General features: G+C 35.1%; 3 protein-coding genes across 4 annotated transcripts; 2 read left to right on the top strand and 1 right to left on the bottom strand.

Moving 5' to 3' along the window:
* The first annotated feature begins 237 nt into the window (after positions 1-237).
* LOC104090586 (CDP-diacylglycerol--glycerol-3-phosphate 3-phosphatidyltransferase 2-like) lies at positions 238-6,719 on the top strand. The gene is made up of 7 exons (XM_009595719.4): positions 238-822; positions 3,111-3,208; positions 3,311-3,361; positions 3,519-3,632; positions 6,197-6,253; positions 6,343-6,428; positions 6,513-6,719. Exons 1-7 carry the CDS (start codon positions 402-404, stop codon positions 6,631-6,633), a joined length of 948 nt encoding a protein of 315 aa, XP_009594014.1. The 5' UTR covers positions 238-401; the 3' UTR covers positions 6,634-6,719.
* A 349-nt stretch (positions 6,720-7,068) lies between these two features.
* On the top strand, positions 7,069-14,550 carry LOC138891576 (F-box protein At2g35280-like). Of its 2 annotated transcripts, none has more exons than XM_070175106.1 (3): positions 7,069-7,488; positions 7,586-7,766; positions 13,097-14,550. In XM_070175106.1, the coding sequence occupies exons 1-3, from the start codon at positions 7,307-7,309 to the stop codon at positions 13,100-13,102; spliced, it is 369 nt and encodes a 122-aa protein (XP_070031207.1). In that variant the 5' UTR covers positions 7,069-7,306; the 3' UTR covers positions 13,103-14,550. The 2 variants fall into 2 exon arrangements, with proteins under 2 accessions (XP_070031207.1, XP_070031206.1); XM_070175105.1 differs by lacking the exon at positions 13,097-14,550 and adding an exon at positions 8,407-8,953 and having other exon boundaries at positions 7,072-7,488.
* On the bottom strand, positions 11,149-19,590 carry LOC104090589 (probable protein phosphatase 2C 38). The gene is made up of 5 exons (XM_009595722.4): positions 19,372-19,590; positions 18,704-19,215; positions 14,743-15,110; positions 12,400-12,636; positions 11,149-11,718 (listed from the first exon to the last, which is right to left on the bottom strand). The coding sequence occupies exons 2-5, from the start codon at positions 19,035-19,037 to the stop codon at positions 11,491-11,493; spliced, it is 1,167 nt and encodes a 388-aa protein (XP_009594017.1). The 5' UTR covers positions 19,038-19,215; positions 19,372-19,590; the 3' UTR covers positions 11,149-11,490.
* Between the last annotated feature and the right edge of the window lie 741 nt (positions 19,591-20,331).

The following is a 20,331-nucleotide window of genomic DNA, read 5'->3' as shown; positions in this document are numbered from 1 at the left end:
TTTAAAGGCGTGGTCTAGTGAGAACCGAGTTCGAATTCCTACTTAATTTTAATAGGTAAAATTATGTGGTAATTATACGAGTAAAAAGTAATAATTGAAAGACGCATAAATTGATCAAACACTATAACTATTAGAAGAATACATATGATTTTCTTGTAATTTAGTACTACTTCAGCAAAAGAGGGTACAGATATGAGTATCGAGTAAAGGACAAATATTTGGACATATTCTTTTTGTTAGAAATATCAGTGAAAAAGCAGAGATATCCCCTCTTTAACTGTCCCCACCCCATTCTTCAATTCGAAGAAACAAAGTACTTTGATGTTTGTTTAGTTGTTACGACTCCCCAACTTTACTAACCTTAAGCAGCTGTCGCCTATTAGTAGTAGTATTACTACAACATGTCCGGTGGTCTTAAACTCAACGTTGTGGCCTCTATTTATTCTCACAAGCCCTACAATTTCTTCCGCTCTTTTACCTCCGTCACCGGCACCTCTAACTCCGCCACCGCCACCGCCGTAAGTGTGCCCACTTATACGCGCCGCTGTTGGTGGGGTTCTTCAATTTCAATTTCCATTCCGGCGTCCGGTGATTTTCGTCACCGTCAGAAATTGTTAGGTTTTTTGGATAAGGGATATGCTAATTTTCCATTGAGAAGTATTTCTACTACTCAGATGGGCCCCGCACCTGATCACAAGGAGGATGATCTCCGCCGTGAAAAAGCATCTCCACCACCGCCGCCATCGAAGTCTGAGAAGTTACTGACATTGCCCACGATTTTAACAATTGGCCGCGTGGCTGCTGTTCCGCTTCTTGTAAGCAGTAAGTTTCTCAACTATTTTTGCTGTATGAATTTTTATCTGATATTTTTGCTCGATGAATTTTAAAAAATGTATGCTCTTTGATGATTGATGAATTTAGATTTCCCTTAATTAAATACTTGTGGATAAATTCATAATTGGCTTTAGTGGGAGAGACGTTGGGTGAAGTAACTAAAATCTGGTCTTTTAGTTGTGGATTATATGTGGAATGTAATATAGAAGGTTATAACGAGATGGATAGATATGGGGGATACTGGAAGTAATTAAAATTGGGATTGTTGAAATGAGAACGCCTTTGGCCTAAATATACTCTTCCCATAATTTTTGTCCTTTTTACTGTAGGAGGATCAATTGACTGCTTTTGGTCATACATTTGCCATAATTTGTTAAGTGTTTTCTGAAGCTTAAATAATGTATTAATACACCGCATGAAAAGTGCTATAAGTTGTAATTCTTTTTATTTCAAAATAGCGACATAATAGATTTAAAATTTTTAATCAAAGAGCACCACCTTTGACTCTTAGTAATCAAAAAGGACAACAATTTTGTGATTGAGAGAGTGACGTTGATTGACATTCTTATTCCAAATACATTCTAAAAGCACCTAATTGATAAACGTGAAACAAGACCTTCAACTCTGGAAGCACCCGAAAGAGTGGCCTAGCAGTTAATGAAGTGGGTGAAAGCCTTGGAGACCAGAGTTGAAATTCTAGCGAAGACAAAAAACACTAAATGATTTATTCCCATTTGCCTAAATCTTGGTAGGTAGAGTTACCCGGTCCCTATGATGGCAAAAGGTGGTAATACCTGATAGAATAGTCGAGGTGTATAAGCTAGCGTAGACCAGTGGCAGAACTAAATAGTATGAGGGGTGTTCAACCGAACCCGCTTCGCCGAAAAATTGCACTATTTAAGTAAATAGGGTAAAAATGATAGTTTTGGCTATATGTGAGCTGTTGGATCCCCTTGATATGAAGAAAAGTTCAAGTATTTTAGTGAAGGGGATTCAAAAGTTAATTTAGGTTATAGGTTTAAATCCCAATTGTGACATCCTGATTATTTTTTGAATCTCTTTGCATAAATTTCTAGTTCCGCCACTGGCCTAGACACCACCGGTATAAATAGTAAAGAGAATGCTTCCACTGGAGGGGTCTATTTCGGTGTTGAGCAAGGAATAAACCTAGCATTATCGTGATTTGCTAGTCCCTTGAAAAATCACAAATTTTGTTCATGTCCGAAAACAATGCAGTAGTTATTTGGAATATTTACTCGAAGTTTGTTGAAGTATGGCTGCATGTGGTCTAAGACACTGGAAAAGCTTACACCTTTGCAAATTTTGGTATAAGTTCAGTAGAAAATAGCAAACTCGGTCGGATTCCGCAAATTGATGATATTATGCACTACGTTGTGCAGGTCACTTCTGAGTTGTTACAAAGCTTTCCCGTAAGCAACTAAGTATAGCATTAATAAACTACGTTGGCTACTGACCGGAAGATATGAGGATTCATATCGCCCGACCCAAACTTGTTTGGGACTAAGGTGTAGTTGTTATTTCTTGTTGGCTATTGACTGGAACCATATAGGTGCATCTAGTTTCTTCCACTTGCATAGTTCTGTTTGATTTGGTATAGCTTTATAAGTTCCTTTTGGAAATTTGTTGGACATGGTCTAGTTAGGTCACAAGTTAATTGAACAATCAAGCTTCAAGCTCAAACTAGTTAGGCGAGCTATATAAGTCCTCTAATCTATTTCATAATGTTTAGCCCCTTCCTTCAAGTTTGAGCTTGAAGCTCAAACTAGTTAGGCCAGCTATATAAATCCTCTAATCTATTTAATAATGTTTAGCCCCTTCCTTCAATATTTAGAGACTCATCATTGTTAGGAATTTTTATACGCTGACCATCAACCTATCACAGACCTCGTCTTTATCTGGGTTTGGGACTGGCTATGCATGAAGCTAATATAGGTGGACCTCCATAGGTCACAAGTGCCAGTGTCAATATAGTGTCTGGTGGCTTCATGCATGAGTAGGTCATTGAAATGTTTACTGATTGACAATCCTTTGTGCAAGTTCTTTCTATTTATCCAGCCGTCTTGAAAATGTGATGAAATAGAAGATTTGTTTTTCTTTTTTTGATTGAAGGTAATAAAAACATAAGATCTGTTTTAATTTGTATAGTAGCATTCTTCGATTCGTGGCAGAACCTCAGGCTGATAAATGAGAGTATACATTGTTTGCAATTGGTATTTTGTATAAAGAAAACTGATCTTGTACTCTGTTTAATCTAGCATTCTATGTTGATAGCTGGTGGGGCCCAACTGCTACAACGGCTATATTTATTGCAGCAGCAATAACTGACTGGCTTGATGGATACCTTGCTCGCAAGGTTCTCATTTCTGCTGTTTTGAGTTTCATACTATCATCTCTTCTGGATTTCTTACTTCCCATATTTTGGATATCACAATCTTAGATTGTTTGACATGCCCAGATGAACTTAGGAACTGCCTTTGGTGCATTTTTAGATCCAGTCGCTGACAAGGTATTCTCTATTGTTCTGTTTCAATTGGATTGTCATGCTTGCCTGCAATTTTGGTTACTAGCAAAATTGCAGGTTATAAGCATGAGACATGGTGGTGTATTTTCTTGTAAGGATGATGTTAGGATTTTTTATATAACTGTCTTCTGGACTGCAACAGCTAATGGTTGCTGCCACCTTGGTCTTGCTGTGCACCAGACCGTTGGAGTCCGGTGTGTTTGGACAGTTGCCATGGCTATTAACTGTCCCTTCAATTGCGATAATAGGCAGGGAGGTGAGTGATAAGCTGTATACGTCCCTGTAATTGTATTTTCTTTGACCTTCTTTAGTTACTTATGGTTAATTCCGTAATAATTTAGAGTCACTAGATTAGGATTACATGTGTGCAAGACATAAATTTCTTTCCACTGTGGATTTGCATCTTTCATTTCTTTTGTTTTAATAACAACTAGCGTTAGAACCCGCGCGATGCGCGGATTAATTGATAGAATATTAATCTTATAAAATTATGAATTATGATCTGATATATCATATTATTTTAATAAATATTAGTTATTATATGTAGTGTACATAAATAGAACAAAATCTATACAAAATCAAAGGATACACAACATATAGTAATCAAATAAATTGTTTATTCTTTATTAAATTAGCAAGTAGTTAGTATGATACATTTACTAATGTGTCTTTTTAAGGCCAAATATATAGATAGCCCCTTAAACTTGTCACTATCTTTCACTTAGGCACTTTTAACTGAGTCTATTACATGTTAGACACTTTAACCGTGTACAAAATGTGCCAATTAAACACCTCATGCTGAGGTGGCACAAAGAGTGATGTACACTTGCTCTTGAGCACGTGATTAACTAAAATATTTAAAAGAATTTCTTTCTTCTTCTTTCTTCGTTCCCAGTGACCTCTGATGCAGCAAACCTTGTAATTCAACACTCTCAGGCTATGTGGACCAATAATCTACAACAAATTAGAACTTTATATACCCAAAATATTGTACAAACTATGTTCAATAATATATACTATACTCTTTTGATTACAGGCGCATGCCATTTTTGAAGTTCAAACTATTTTGCTTTGTAATGGTATAACTACATAGTATCATTCGTCTGTAAGAGATCAGAGCTCTTTCAACCAAAAGTAGCAACAACTTCTTCTATACCTACTTCCTTGTATGTATTTTAATTTTATTTGCAGCTAGAGCAAGATTATTCTTTATTGTGTTCCTCAACCATTTTTGTTCGGAAACCCAGATCCTTCCTCCTTACAAGATAGTTGTATCTCGGTGACTTCTTGACTTTTCGGTGGTTTGTATAACGGTCTTCGGTGACTTTCTGTTGCTAGATTGCTACTAAGACAAACCTCTTGATGACTGCGGGTGTCCCGCTAGTCCGTTGATCCGTCCATCGACTCACCATTGATGGCCGTGTTTGGATTTGTGAAACTCTATCCCTGTCTCTATCACCAGCGACTTTGTCCAAAAAGCTATCTTTATCAAAACCGGAGGCATATGTTTGAAGGTTTGTTAATGGAGAGTTTTAGAAAAAAGAGAAAGTATGGGAAGAAAAAATTAAATAAAATCAGAACAACCATGTGTCCTCTTTCAGTTTGGTGTTATTGCCACATCGCCAAGTGTAACTTTTTATTGGCAACTTTTAATTTTTTTTTTAATGTCGTTTTTTATTTTAAAATACTTTTAAAACTCCAATTTTGTTGGAGCTTTTTCCTAAAAATCTACACTTGTCTTATGGTTATGCCACTTGGCATCATATAATTATCTACTTCTCTTTGTATATATATATATATATATATATGGAGAGAGAGAGAAAGAGAAGAGACTACTATATTAGGAAGAAATTACTCCCCAATTTGAATTGGTAATTTTTTATTTTTTATTTTAAAATAATTTTAAAACTCCAACTTGAAACTACTCCCCAATCTGAATGAGTTGTTTATTTTTATTTTTTTATTTTATAAGATATTTATATTTATTAATTCAAGTAGAGTAACTAATTAATTCAAAATTCAAAAAGTTTTTTAGCTAGAAAGGTAGTTTATTTTGCATTAACAGTGCCACTTGTCGTAATGTAATGCTTTTGCTTCTCCTATTCTATATAGATAGATATAGATAGATTTGGGCAAATAAGTTATTTGAGATTCATAGTTCTTTTCTCCAAACAGTTTTTGAAGTAAGTTGCTATATTTCTGTCTCTTAAATTTAAAATAAAGGTGTTTTCTAAAGTAGAAAGAGTGAGTGTTCCTCTAGAAAGATTTTGATCCTATTAGCACTCTACATTTCCTCTCTATGAAGCTTTACTTAAGTAGAAATTTATCTGTCACAAATGGTTTTTTTGGTGCAAAAGAGCAAATAATTTCTGTGCCCCCTCCCCATATCTCAATTTCTTTGTGTTAACAAAATGGAGGATTTTATGATTTATTCCGGGAAAAGAAGGTAGTATCATTTTTGATTCCGGGAAAATATGCTTTTCTTCAAAGTCATGTGGACGGGTAAGTTAATTAGCAAACAGTCTTGAGAATATGGATGTGAACTCTTATTGTACAGTTTGAGAAACTTAGGTAACAGTTAAGTTGAAATGTTCATCATATCTTGGCATTTGAATTTTAGGTCAACAATTATTTCTTTCCTTAGGACACACTCTAACACTTTGTCATACACGTTTGTATAATCTAACATGGAAGTTGCTGTAACTGAAAGGGTGATATACTAAATAAATCTTGTAATTGGAGATACATTTTTCTTTTTTCTTTCCATATGTCTCTTCCTTGTGCCTCAGAAATCTATCTAATTGCAAAATTGTTTCGCAGATTACTATGTCTGCAGTTCGAGAATGGGCAGCTTCTCAGGGTGGTAAACTTTCAGAGGTTCAAGACCTACCTTACCTTCCATTGTATTTTGTAGACTAATACTTTCCTGCTTTATTTGTTGCATTAGTAACTGATAAAGTTATCAGGCTGTAGCTGTGAATAACCTGGGGAAGTGGAAAACAGCCACTCAGATGACTGCATTGACCATCCTCCTGCTAGCCAGAGATAGCAGGTAACTTTCTGTTTTCAGTCTCTTGCATGAGCCGTGATTGAAATCTAATAATTCTTTGACCTCTTTTAATTTATTTCTCTATAGTTTATCTGGGGTTGGAACTCTTGTGGGTTCTGGTGTGATCTTGCTATATATATCAGCATGGCTCGCTGTATGGTCTCTGGTCGCGTATATGAGAAAAATATGGAAAGTGTTGTTAATGTAGCAATCTTGGCTCTACATACTGATGATGCGTGCTGTCTTCCTGAGGACGGTGGAAGAAATTACTGACTCAATTCTAATGTCCCAAAATATATTCGGTTTTCCTCTACATTCTTTAACAGAGAGACAATGAAGTCTCTCAACAGGAATTAGGATTATTGGACATGGGATCCACAACGTGTAATCTGGATTCTAACTGGAAAATATACTTCTATGCAATTTATATCACCTTCTAATACGGAGAAATTCAGGACTCCTAACAATATTTGGCTATTTTGTCAGAAATTCTTTTCCCAACACCCAATACCATTCAAAGTTTGAGTTAATTTTCATTTTCAGCTAGAAATCCGGAAGCTGGTTCAATATTTTATACGACCAATTATATATTAAGTCATTCTCCAAAAACAAAATTGAAAAGAAGTTTCTTAATTAGTAATCCAATTTTTTGATTTTTTACAAAGTGGACAGATTGTTCCAAATACGCATAGGAAAAGGAGGGGACAAGCGGCGCTATGTACTTTTTTATATTTCTCGTTACCACCTGATAACAACAGAAAAGTTGAAGAAACTTTTTCTTTTTCCTAACACCGAATTCTACTCAAACAAGGAAAATATATAGGAGATTGATCAGCTACGTACTATAAAATCTTCTTATTTCCCCACTATTAGGCATCAAAATGGCGATAAGTCATTCATCAAGAGAAATAATGAAAAACAGACCAACAAAATATAACAAAAAGCTAAAAAAGAGTGTTGTCAATTCCTCCAATATCAAATCTCTTCCGAATGAGCTGCTCTCTGAAGTTATTGCAAGAGTTGCTTCCTCTTCTTTTACAGATTATATCAATGTCAAGCTAAGGTTTGTATTTCGTCAACATTAATTGTTTCTACATGTTGCATTCTATATATTTTCTTTTGACATGTATATTATATATATATATATGCATTCATGTCAGTTGTAAAATCTTCAATGGAGTTTCGAACGATCAATATATTTATCATCACATGTCAATGGAGGAATTCCCTCTAGGACCTCCATGGAAAAGAGACAAGGAAGAGAAGGAAAAAAAGGTTTCTTTGTTCATGAGAATGTGTAGAGAGAATGGGAATGCTGAAGCGTTGTACCGAAAAGGTGTGGTAAGTAATATATTCTTTCGCGTAATTCATTCTATACTTCTTTTGATTTCTTTCGTCCAATTAATATTTATTGTGGATGAATGTATTTTTACATGGCATATGTGATATGTTTCAAGGGAATATTTAAAGTTTTTAGTATTGAACTCATTATATTTTTAAAGTTATGAGAGTTTATATCTACTAATAATAATTATAATAATTTTTACACATAAATTTATGCTTTGCACCAAAAGTATTGGGTTCAGCTGAAACTATATTACATCCCAGAGGGAAAGAAGAAAAAGAAAAAAAGAAAAAGGACAATAAAATTGTATTATTACTTATTTATATCGATGCATGGAAAGTAACAAATCGATTTTTAATTTTTTTTATATTCAGAATACATAAGAATATTAACATGCAAAAGTACTGCCGTGTACTCAAATTGACATTATTGTTCTAATTTTCCTAAATATTGCGGGAAAGAAAAATATCGTTCTAGTTGTTTCATCCCTAATTAATCAATTAATAGAACCATTTCCTATTATTTTTTATTTCTGTTAAAAAAGGCTTTTGATTACAAGATATATATATATATATATATCAATATATTAACTTATTCTTCCTTTGGATATTTAAGTATTATTTTCTGCGACTTTAGGTTGATTTCTTTCGGAAAGAAAGGCCAAAATATGCAATAGAATGCCTAGTTAAAGCTGCAGAAGGAGGACACCTTGGAGCAGAATATGTAATAAGCATAATCCAAGTTTTGATAGGTGGAGAATTAAAGGAAAATGGCATAGCTGCGATTGGCAAAATGAAAGCAAACAAGCCAATGAGGAGAGCATTAGGAGAGTACCGAAAAAACTTGGTTGAAATATTGAATAGTATTTGGGTAGTGAATCCAATTTTCTTGGCACAAAACCCATATTGCTGCACCCTTCATTATAAGCGCTGTTACAAAAATAAGTGGCGTCAATGGCCTTCTTTTGACAGTGACGACGAAGATGATGATGATTTTCGTTGTGATGCTTGTTGTTGTGATGAAGAAGTTGCACACCTCCTCAAAATTCTGCCCTTGTATTAGTATTTTTTTAACAAAAAGTTCTTTCCTTTTGTATTTACTAATGTGTACTGTGGGTGTGGGATGGTTTTTTGTCAAATATAGGAATCTCATATATATTAAAGCTGTTTTTTTTTAAGTCTAATTCTAGTGAAGTGAAAAACTAGGGATGATAAAACAATAGTGGCGTCCATGTATATCAACCCTTAGAACATCGTAACATATATATAAGCACGAGCAACTACAGAATTTCCTTCTCCTTGAAGTCCAATAAAATGTGACATTCAAAGGACTTGCATGTATATATATATATTTTTCATGATTAGCTTTTCATGATTTTGGGTTAACAAGGTATTCTCGAGTTGATTTTCGTGCAACAACAACGATAAATAGCCTCAATCTCAAGTTGGTTTTGACAATATGAATTATCAATGTCATAATGATTTTTTAGGTCCATAATATTTTGAAAAAATGACGTTGTATAGCCGCTTTCAAAATAATAGCTGAAAATATATATATATATTTTGTATATACATTTTTGTATGTTATATACAAAAATACTTTATATTTAAATATATTATCTAGTACTTATAACTTTAATATACTAAGAGTCTTCTAGTAAACACAAGTTTTTTAGTAGCTATCTATATAAATTTCAACTTCTATCATTTTCTATATTTTGTTTGATATGTCTGAATTTTGAGATATTATAAATTTTTTCTTTCATGTAATTTTAACATTACCTCTTCTTCTTTTTACACCTTCAATCATCATATCTTCACATAAAAAAACCCAGTGCATATCGAGGCTTACTTACACAAAGGATGGCTTGCGGGGTCCTATAATTTGGAATATTGTTCTTTTATATCATGTTACTCATAATTTTACAAAATAATCATACCTTTTTTTTACAAGGTTTTTGCTTTTTATATTTACCCCACTCTCCTCTTCCTATGAGCTCGTCATGTATTAAACATGGAAATTTTACCTCCTATAACAAAGGTATACACCCTATTTATTATAAACCAAAATCATTTTAAAATATTATTTTTTATAGTTACCTTTTATATTTTATAGCAAAATAAGTATTTTATGGTATATACTACCAATGAGACATGAAATACGCTATTCATATTTTTTTTCTCTCTTAGACAGCTGGACATGCCTATTTTTAAGGGATTGCCTTTACTGTATTCATGAATACATGGCGTACAGCTAGACTGCCCTGATTTTAGGCGCTTTTTGCTTCTGTATTCATGAACACAAGGCGCGAATACATGGCGTACAACTAGACTGCCCTGATTTTAGGCATATTTTGCTTCTGTATTCATGAATACAAGGCGCGAATACATGTGTGTACAACTGAACTGCCCTGATTTTAGGTGCTTTTTACTGTTGTATTCATGAATACATGGTGCGAATACATATGAATACATGCACGTACAACTGGACTCCCCTGATTTTAGGCGCTTTTTGCTGTTGTATTCATGAATACAGTAGCACAAATACATGTGAATACACTACCGTAACAACTAAATAGTAGCTATAGGAAGTAATTATATATATATGGTAGCTATATGAAGTTAATAACCACTAAACAATAGTGGTTTCTGAAAATTCGCTTATTAAACATACCTGAAAAATAGGGAAATCATTTGCTGATTTTGGCACCTAATATTCCACAGCTATGGATTTCCAATAATTTCTACACAATGTTTGAAAGCACAGAACAGTACAAGCCAGATATACTTCTAAATCTACAAATCGTTTGACTGTAACTTATTGACACTAAAAAAAAGATTAGGACAAAAAAAAAAAAAACTAAGTATCCTGAAATTTCACAAGTAGGGAAAAAGCCATTTGACAAGAGTTTCACTTATATACACGAATGATGTACAAGAATTACACAATCAGGTTACCTAAATGTTACATGTAGCAACTCATAACAACTGGGACTGGAAAATAAGGCAATAAACTAAAAAATTGCTGCAATAGGTTAAATTACACCTGTTGTGTAACTATCTCTGAGAAAAGAAAAGAAAAGAAAACATTTCGGAAATAGGTCTTTGGCTGACAGGGCCAAAAGTATATTTCTACCCAAGAACATCCCCATAGAACATATCCAAATACCATACCATTTCAGTGTGGAAATAGTACCTATGACACACTATTGTGCATAAAAGAATTAAGTAATATCGATAGAAATGATAAGTAGCTCACCTTACTTTCCAAGATATTGGAATAAGACCTATGCATATACAGAGATACAAAGAAATTCCAAGTCAAATAACTGCGAACATGTATATATATATATAGCGCAAAAATTTGATTTGCAAAAGATTTTTTTGACAGAATACCGATTTAATTCAGGAAATGAAATTCAAGCATTAGAATTTTTGAGTTTTAAACATCTCTTCAAAAACTGAACTTGTCATTTTCTGCTTTCTACCTCACCACTTTAGTCCATAACATTCCAGGTTTCATATGCCAATCAGCAGAGAGTTTTGACAGAATCTTTTTCCAGGCATAATCATCAACTTACCATTTATGGTGAGATTCCAAGAGGCAAAAGCTTCACATACTACTACTATTGTCCTTTTCTTTTCTCCTTTCTCTTTCTGTTTTAAGAGAAATGTTTCAACATATATCAGCCCAAGTGGATTAAAAGATAGGTAACTCATTCTAGGTATTGGAATCTCCAAGATGTCCACCTCCTTTAATTGAGATCACTGGCCCGTGGAAGGAACTTCGACTTATCAAATGGGAATCTAGAAACAAAACTATGACCGTGATATCATCATGAAAATGCCGTCTCACTCCCCGATCTATCTTTTTCAAGTCCGAGTATCTCATTTCTCTTTTCTTTGCTGCCTCCTGAAGGGCAGCTTTGACAAGTTTTCTAGCAATACCCTGCACAATTTTGAAATACATTAGTCCACTCGGAAAATAACCAACTTTTGGACACAATAACATTATGCAAGTTTAAACAGTCGGCCAATCGCTTTTCCTTGAAGAAGACAGGTTTTCAAAAAAGAAAAAAAAAAGAAACATTAGTCCACCTGGAGTAAATAACCAACTTGTACACAGAATAACCATAAGAAAGTTCAGCAGTCGGACAATTGCTTTTCCTTGAAGAAGACAGGTTTTCAAGAAAACAAAAGAAACATACACAACCACATTTATAGCCATAGTGGATACTATTGCAAATTATTTTTGTCTACTAAAAATATAAGCATGGGCATTATGTCTAGAAACTGGAAACCATGGCAGACAACCTCTGCCGATTACTTCTTTTTCTCTTTTGCTGAAACCAAAAATAATAAAATTGATTGCCCTACCTGTTATTTTCCTCCACAAATTCCTTGGTATACTTTCCTTTCTTTCTTTCCCTTTTTCCTGAAAGTGGCTTGTTAAATCATTAACCAACTTTTCAATTGTACTTTTTTTTTCTCCAAAACCTTTATTTAAAATAGAAACATAATTAAGAATCTCGTCCATTGAGCCAAAATAGCAAGCCAGATTAACCATTGAGAAGAAAAGAGAACAAGAAACAGAGAGTTTAACTTTGACAACACATAAGTAAGACCGTACATGATGTGGACAGCTGTTTACAATGTCAATGGCCTCTTGATTGCTGAGATGCTCCCATAAGCCATCTGATGCAAATATGAGAAACTGATCAGAAGGAAGGAGTCTGTGCACAAGTACTGATGGCTCGGCAAGAAGGATTGGCTTCTCGAATGTTCCAGGAGTTCTGAACTTAGGAAGCAAAGGCTCTCTATTAAACTCTGCTCTCTTCAAATATGCATCACCAATCGATCTTGAAACCTGTAAAAGTGCATTAGATAATAACCATCATATACAGAAGAACTAATATTATATCTCTTCCATATTTTCCACATCGTGCAAATCTATTTGCTTAGGATAAAAGCAAATAGATTTCCGTTTTCCCTCCAGAAGCTTAGCATAAGAGCATTCCCTTTTTGCTTCTTTTAGAAGAAATTAATATTATTTTCCCTCAGAAGTTTGTGAGATGGATCATGGTATGCCTAAGAACTGTCACTTATTCAGTAGTAATTAATGGGAAGCCTTCAAGACCTTTTGAAGCTAAGAGGGGCCTGAGACAAGGAGACCCTATGTCTCCTTTTCTCTTTGTATTAGCCATGGAATACTTTAGTCGATTGCTGAAGACTCTGAAAGCAACACCTGAATTCAGGTACCACCCAAGATGTGCCAAAATGCAACTGGTGAAATTAGGTTTTGCTGATGACTTATTACTGTTTTGCAGGGGTGAAGCTAAGTCTGTCAAAATATTGTTCCAATGCTTCCAGGAATTTTCAAAGGCATCAGGATTGATAGCTAACAGTGCCAAAAGCTTAGTCTATTTCAGTGGGGTATATCCAATGGTACAACAACAAATACCGGAGGTGCTTGGTACCTACCTTTTAAGTATCTTGGAGTGCCACTTAGCACCAAGAGGTTATCAGTAGCTCCGTATGCCAGCTACTAATTGAGAAAATGATTGGAAGAGTAACTAGTTGGACAGCAAGGTTCTTATCTTATGCAGGCAGAATTCAATTAATAAAGAGTGTCTTTTTTAGTTCAAACATTTTGGGCACAAATCTTTATCTTGCCAAAGAAAATAATCAAACACATTGAGACTATATGCAGGAAATTCTTGTGGATTGAAGAAGTTGGTATTTCCAGGAAAGCACTAATAGCATGGGATACTTTATGTAAGACCAAGGCTACTGGAGCGATGAATATAACTGACATAACACTCTGGAACAACACTGCCATTTGTAAGTCATTGTGGAATCTTTGCAAAAAGAAAGACATATTGTGGGTTACATGGGTTCATATGTACTACATAAAGGAAAAGCCAAGTGAGGAAGTTCAGGCTAAGCAAGCATCATGGGTAATTCAGAAGATCATGAAAGCAAAGACCAATGTGGAAGCTGCTGGATATACTTTACCATATCTCCGACAGGACTTCTCAACAAGTAAAATGTATAACTTTATGAGGGGGTTCTTTCAAAAGGTGGACTGGAGAAGACTAGTATGCAACAACCAAGGGATACCTAAATAGACCTTTGTTTTCACTCTAGCATTGCATGGCAGGTTATCTACCAAAGACAGGCTAGCAAAAGAGGGATAGTCAAATATATCCTTTGTGCAACATAGAAGAGGAAAGTATTTCCTGTCTATTTTTTGAGTGTTCATTCTGTGCAAACATTTGGAATAGGATACTAGAATGGCAAGGAGTCTAGCAATTGGCAAGACATTGGATGAAATTAGCTGAACGGTGGCAAATGCATGGGGAAGATCTGCTACAAATTAAGTATATAGAATGGCAACATACCATATATGGGAGGAAAGAAATCACAGATGCTTTCAGCATACACAGAGGAGCAGTGATGCTATTAAAAGGCAACTAATCCAGTTGAATTTTTATCCATCGTATTTATCATCGTGTTTATCTGTTAACTAGATAGTGGAGTCCAACAGGAGTAGGAGGGGTAGATATTGTTTCTCAGGTGCTAGTTAGCTCAAGTCTGGGACCGTTTGTCCAGATTTAGTCTAGGTTGTGTCTTGTTCTCTTTTCTCTTGAGTGTACAACTTTGGTTAATGACATTCTTTTATTTTCCGAAAAACAAAAAATTTATATTTGGAGCTGTAAGAGGTCCAGACTTGAAAGTCCCAACAACAACAACATAATACCCAGATATAATAAAATGGACCCACATATTCAAGATGCCATTCCTATATTTATGCCATAGAGAGAGAGTGAACCATTTTGTGGTCCTAAGTCCAGAGGCATAATAGCGATCGGTGCATCAAACCTTATAACTAAGACAAAATTCCATTTAATTAATATCTACACAATTAGAAGTATGATAAGATGAAAGTTTACAGCAGTTAAAAGGAATTCACCTGTATAATACCCTTCACACGCCAAACCTTGTGCTTTAATACCACTACCTGTGGATCATCAGGATGAAGAGAGCGTAGTTCCTCCCGGACAGATTCCAAATTCGCATTGTGTTCAGACGACAATTGAATAGCTTTGACCTCTTTCAGATCCCCCTCTTCTCTTCCTAATACCGCACGAGAGTCTCCAGCATTTGCAATGTATAACATCCCATTGCATATTATACCCACTAAACAACATGATCCCACAGAAGCAATGTGGGGTTTAATTAGCCATTGCTTTCTCACTAGAGAAAGAAACTCCTCTTCTGTAGCCAAATATGCCTTGCTTATGACATCAGCTGACATTCCTTGATCCTCTGAGGTGAATTCTGCAATACAAATAGCTGTTAGCTGAGTAACATATGCATCAGTAATCTTCAAAAACTATTCCAAATGCCAAACAGAACATTCCACTAATGCTTCAACTTTAATCAGATAATATTTCATGGACAAGGAACCTGAAAATTCTACATTATTGATCCTAAGAGCACAAGCTTCTTCTCTTGCAACCATATGTGTTATCCGCTCTCTTTTGATTTCCAAAAAGGTGAGTCAAACCAACAGAAGCTACTAATGCATACATACAGACAGCATTCCTTCTTCAAAATTTACATATATTATCATTCGAGGAAGTTATTGTTTACAAAATATCTAACTCTCCAAGATTTTTAACAATGAAAATGTTGGCAATTTGGGTAAAAATGTCCAGATTCCACTGCTAAATCATACATAATAGTATGTTTTATATAAAATAAGTATATTTCTTTAATAAGGTTTATAGAAGAAGAATCTGTTGATGGTCTTTGATCCAATATTTATAAAACAGTCTTAAAATACTGAGGGACTTATACATAGTGATGTTGAGACTCAATTTTTTTTTTTTTTTGACAGTGTAACATGTATCAGTATATTAATCAATCTTCAGCACAAGGCCAAAAGATGGAGATTACAAAAACCTACAAGGCTCACTATTACAATCCTTGCACTTCTTACAAGGAGTCTAGGACTTGTAAAATTGACTCTAAATCATCACTATACTCTGCTTTACACCAAAAACAAAAAAGAAGAATACAATTCATCTTAATTTTCTGAGTAGAGCTAATTGTTTCCTCAAAGCATCTTGAATTCCTCTCCTTCCATACTGTCTACCAAATAGTTGCAGGGACAATTTTTCATCTGTCTTTGTTTGAAGTAGTACACTTCCCCCCTACATTCCAGCATGACAAGAGTTCAGATGTTCTTCCTGGCATTGACCACCTAATACCCCTGAGGTTGATGAAATTCCACAACGGTCTAGTCACTCTACAATGTAGAAACAGATGGCTGATTGTCTCTACCTCTTGACCATATAAGTAGCACCTCGAGCAAATTGGTATTCCCCTTTTCCTCAAATTGTCATGTGTTAAAACAACTTCTCTAGCTACCAACCAAGAAAAACATGCCACTTTATATGGTATTTTAACCCTCCAAATGTGTTTCCAAGGCCATAAATTGACTTGTCCTCCATCCTGGTTTAGGTACTCATAGGCTGAACTGACTGTGTACTTTCCACTGTTATTTTGGCTCCATCTAAGTGTATTTTCTCCCTCCTGCAGTCCTTTGCATAGCTCCAGTGTGCTAAAGAAATCTGTTATTCTAGGCAACTCCCAGTCATAAAAAGGTCTTCTGAATGTGAGATTCCATACCTGTGCCCCCAAAGTTCATATACTGTAGCTCTATGGTGTTGATTCAGAGCATAAATATCTGGAAAAAAATTCTTAAGACAACCAATTCCCAACCAGTTGTCTTCCCAAAAAAGAGTTTTCCTGCCATCCCTTACATTGAATTTCAGCTTGTCCGCAAAATTTGGCCACTGGTTCCTTATAGTTCTCCACAAGCTGGTCCCATAAGCATTGTTCACCTGTTTAGTCATCCAAAATCCTTCCTTTCCATATTTAGCCTTTATCACCTTGCCCCACAAAGCTTGTTCCTCCCTGGTAAACCTCCAAAGCCACTTCATCAAAAGACTTTTATTTTGCATTCTTAAGTTTCTGACCCCCAGACCTCCCTTCTTTTTTGCTGAAGGTCAAAGTTTTCCATTTGACTAAATGAAAACCCTTCTTCTCTTTATTTCCATGCTAGAGGAAATTTCTTCTCAAGGTGTCCAACCTTTTCTCTACATTTGCAGGTATAGGAAATAAGGACAACATATACGTAGGGAGAGCATCTAAGCACAGAGTTAATGAGAACTAATCTACCACCCATAGAAATGTAATTTAATTTCCATCTTGCTAACTTTTTCTCACATCTTTCCAGGACTCCATTCCAGATGTCATTGAATTTGCTCTTTGCTCCCAAAGGCATCCCCAAATATATGGTTGGAATAGTACCAATTTTACCTCCCAAAATCTCTGCCAGCAGCTGAATATTTGGCACCTCGTTAACTGGAAAAATTTGACTTTTTCTCCAATTAATATGAAGCCCAGAAATGGCTTCAAAAAGTATAAGAATAACTCTTAAATACTTTACTTGGTTCTCATCTGCATCACAGAAAATGAGGGTATCATCTGCATATTGAAGATGAGTAACCTCCAACCTGTCATTTTGGATCTTTGCCACATTGAAGCCCCTAATCCATCCATTGCCTTGTGCAGTTCTTACCATATTGTTTAACCCTTCCATGGCAAGTATGAATAAGAAAGGTGATAAGAGATCGTCCTGTCTCAAGCCCCTTTCAAGCCCCTTTCAGAAGGAAAGAAGCCTTCAGGAGATCCATTGATCAAGATGGAGAATCTGACAATGCTTACACAGAATCTAATCCAGCTTATCCATTTCCTACCAAAACCCATCTTTTGGAGAATTCCAAGCAAAAATTCCCAATTAACATGGTCATATGCCTTTTCAATATCTAACTTGCACATAATTCCTGGCCTGTTCTCCTTGATTCTGGAATCTACGCACTCATTCGCAATCAAAACTGTGATTTGTCTTCCTTTTATAAATGTCATTTGCTGTGAATCTACCAATTTGTGCATCACCCTTTTTAATCTTTCAGTGAGTAATTTGGAGATCAGTTTATAAATGCTATCTATGAGACTGATAGGCCTAAAATCCCTCAACTCCTTGGCACCACTCTTTTTAGGTATCAATGCCACATAAGTGGCATTAAAACTCTTTTCAAAGAACTCCCGAGAATGAAAATTCTGGATAGTAGCCATTATGTCTGACTCAAATCTTTTGAAAGATACTCTATGCATGCATAATAGACCGTCACACCATTAGCTTTCATCTCTAGTCAAACACCTATAATTTTCTTTCTTTTGTCTATTCTTCCAGGTAATTGAACAAGAAGAACATTTTTCTCCTAAGTTATCCCCCATATAGCTCGGATATGCGGAACCCATATTAGTTCTCTGTCAGAACTTGCAGAGGACATTCTAAAAGGATGTTATTCCTAACAAAAAAAAAGTCCCAAATGTCCTAAACTCAATCATGGTCTTGATCATGCCAGAAATAGCTAAAAGCAGTCTAAAGTTGTCCTAGTTTCTTCGATAGGAATTAGAATAAAAAAGTTCCCGCTGCTAAAAGCTTTCCTTTCAGTAAGCACGTTATATGGAAACCATACAAAGGTTTTAACCTGAAATTTCATTTAAAATTTATGTAAAAGAAACTCAAAAGTATGTAACAAACCTTAAAATTCAATACAATCATTCAGAAATATATATATATATATATATATATATATATATATATATCAAAATAAGCCTAATAGGCATGGCATATATGGGTCCGTACATATACACAAACGGGATTACAAGAGTTACTGCAAGAAACAAAGAGAAATTGCTTCTGGAGCACATACATGTAGGTCAACATAAGAAACGGAATGGTTATATTTTATGATTGAAGCAAAGCATTGAAAAAAAGAAGAAGAAAACCATACTCTTGAGGTTCTCAAAAAGGCGGTCATTTATGAAGCGGGCAGCTTCTGGACCAGCATGGCCATCATAAACTCCGACAAAGGTCCCTTGAGGACCTGTATCCACCAAACTCAATGGCCCGGATTCAAGCTGGCACTGATCCTCTAACACACTATTTGCTTGAATTACAGCCATTGAAAACTCGCCATTTACATGATGCCCCGAATCTTTGTACCACCACAATCCATCGACCCGGCCATCTGGATCTCCACCTCTAGTGCTGCTATTCTCACCTTCATTCTCTATCGAAGGCTTCCAACAAGGGTATACAAACTTTCTCAATGTAGTTGTCACCATCCCTTTACATATTATTGCTATAATAATTATAACTCAACCAAAAGAACTATCACTCAAAATATTAATCAAATTACTACTATTCCAAAATCCAAACCCCAGTTTCAGACCTATTCTATAATGAGGATTACCACAAGTTCCAGACTTTGTGCATATATCAATCAATGCAGACACCATTAATCTGCGTAACCACAATATAGCCAAAAATCAATTTGCATTGTAAACACATTAGATTACTAATCTATACTAAAAAGAATAATGGGTTTTCAAGAAAATACACAAATATGCAAAAGTCAAAGAACTCCAAATAAGAAGAATAGGGGATCAAATTAAATACCTTGAATCAAAGATTTTCAACAGTGATGGCAATGGAAGACACCCATTATCAGATTATTTTGCTTTTAATTAAATAAAAATTGGAACTTTCACTCACGAGGAAAGAGAAAAATTCTCTATGTAATGTGGAAAAGGGTAGATCAGAGAGGGAGGGAGAGGGAGAGACGAGGCCACTGTGGTTGTGAATGTCTTGTTTTTTTCTTTTTCTTTCTTATTTTTCTTGTTGTAATTGTAGTTAAGAAAGAGTAAATTATTAGGACTTTGAATGGGCTACTTTCGGGCCATTAAGAAATTCTGATTTGTTCACTTTTTTTTTTTTTTTAATATCCTTTTTCTTCTAAGAAATTGTTTTTCTTTTCTAGATTCTTTTTTCGGCATTGGGGTGGTTCTGACTTTGACCATCAACAAACCACCATTCTTTTAGGCATTTTTTTCTCACTCTCCGTGTTCTTTCTTTCGTGATTTTCCAGCAAAAAGAATGAGAATTATTAATTCTAGCAAAAAAGTCTAAATTTATCCAACAATTGCGAAAGGATTCAACTTTGCTCCAACCGATGGGGTTACATCTATTCTTGTCTTTATCTAACTGGGATGAATTTGCCCTTATTAATAATGTCGGAAGCTTTACAACAGGGGAGTTTATAAGAAAAAATAGTCAAAATTTTCCTTGAATTATGTCAAATGATCCAAATTTACGTCTAAACTTTGTGAAATTGTTTAGAATTCATCATTTTTCTATGTGGCCTTCATTCATCCTCAAAATCGACTCTCAAAAACATCACTTGAAGATCATTATTACTTTACCGCCATTTCTCACCTCTAAAAAAAACACACAAAAATCACCTTATACGACGATTTCTCTCACACTTCATTTTTACCATTTTTTTTTAGTCGCAATTTTACCTTTTTCTAGAGGACCACTGCGTCAACCACTATAACCCTACCTTGATCACCACAATGC

The sequence above is a fragment of the Nicotiana tomentosiformis genome, chromosome 5 (genome assembly GCF_000390325.3).
Source record: "Nicotiana tomentosiformis chromosome 5, ASM39032v3, whole genome shotgun sequence".
NCBI lineage: Eukaryota > Viridiplantae > Streptophyta > Magnoliopsida > Solanales > Solanaceae > Nicotiana > Nicotiana tomentosiformis.
Note: the sequence above shows the minus strand (reverse complement) of the source record. Positions and strands in the feature narration are given on the sequence as shown.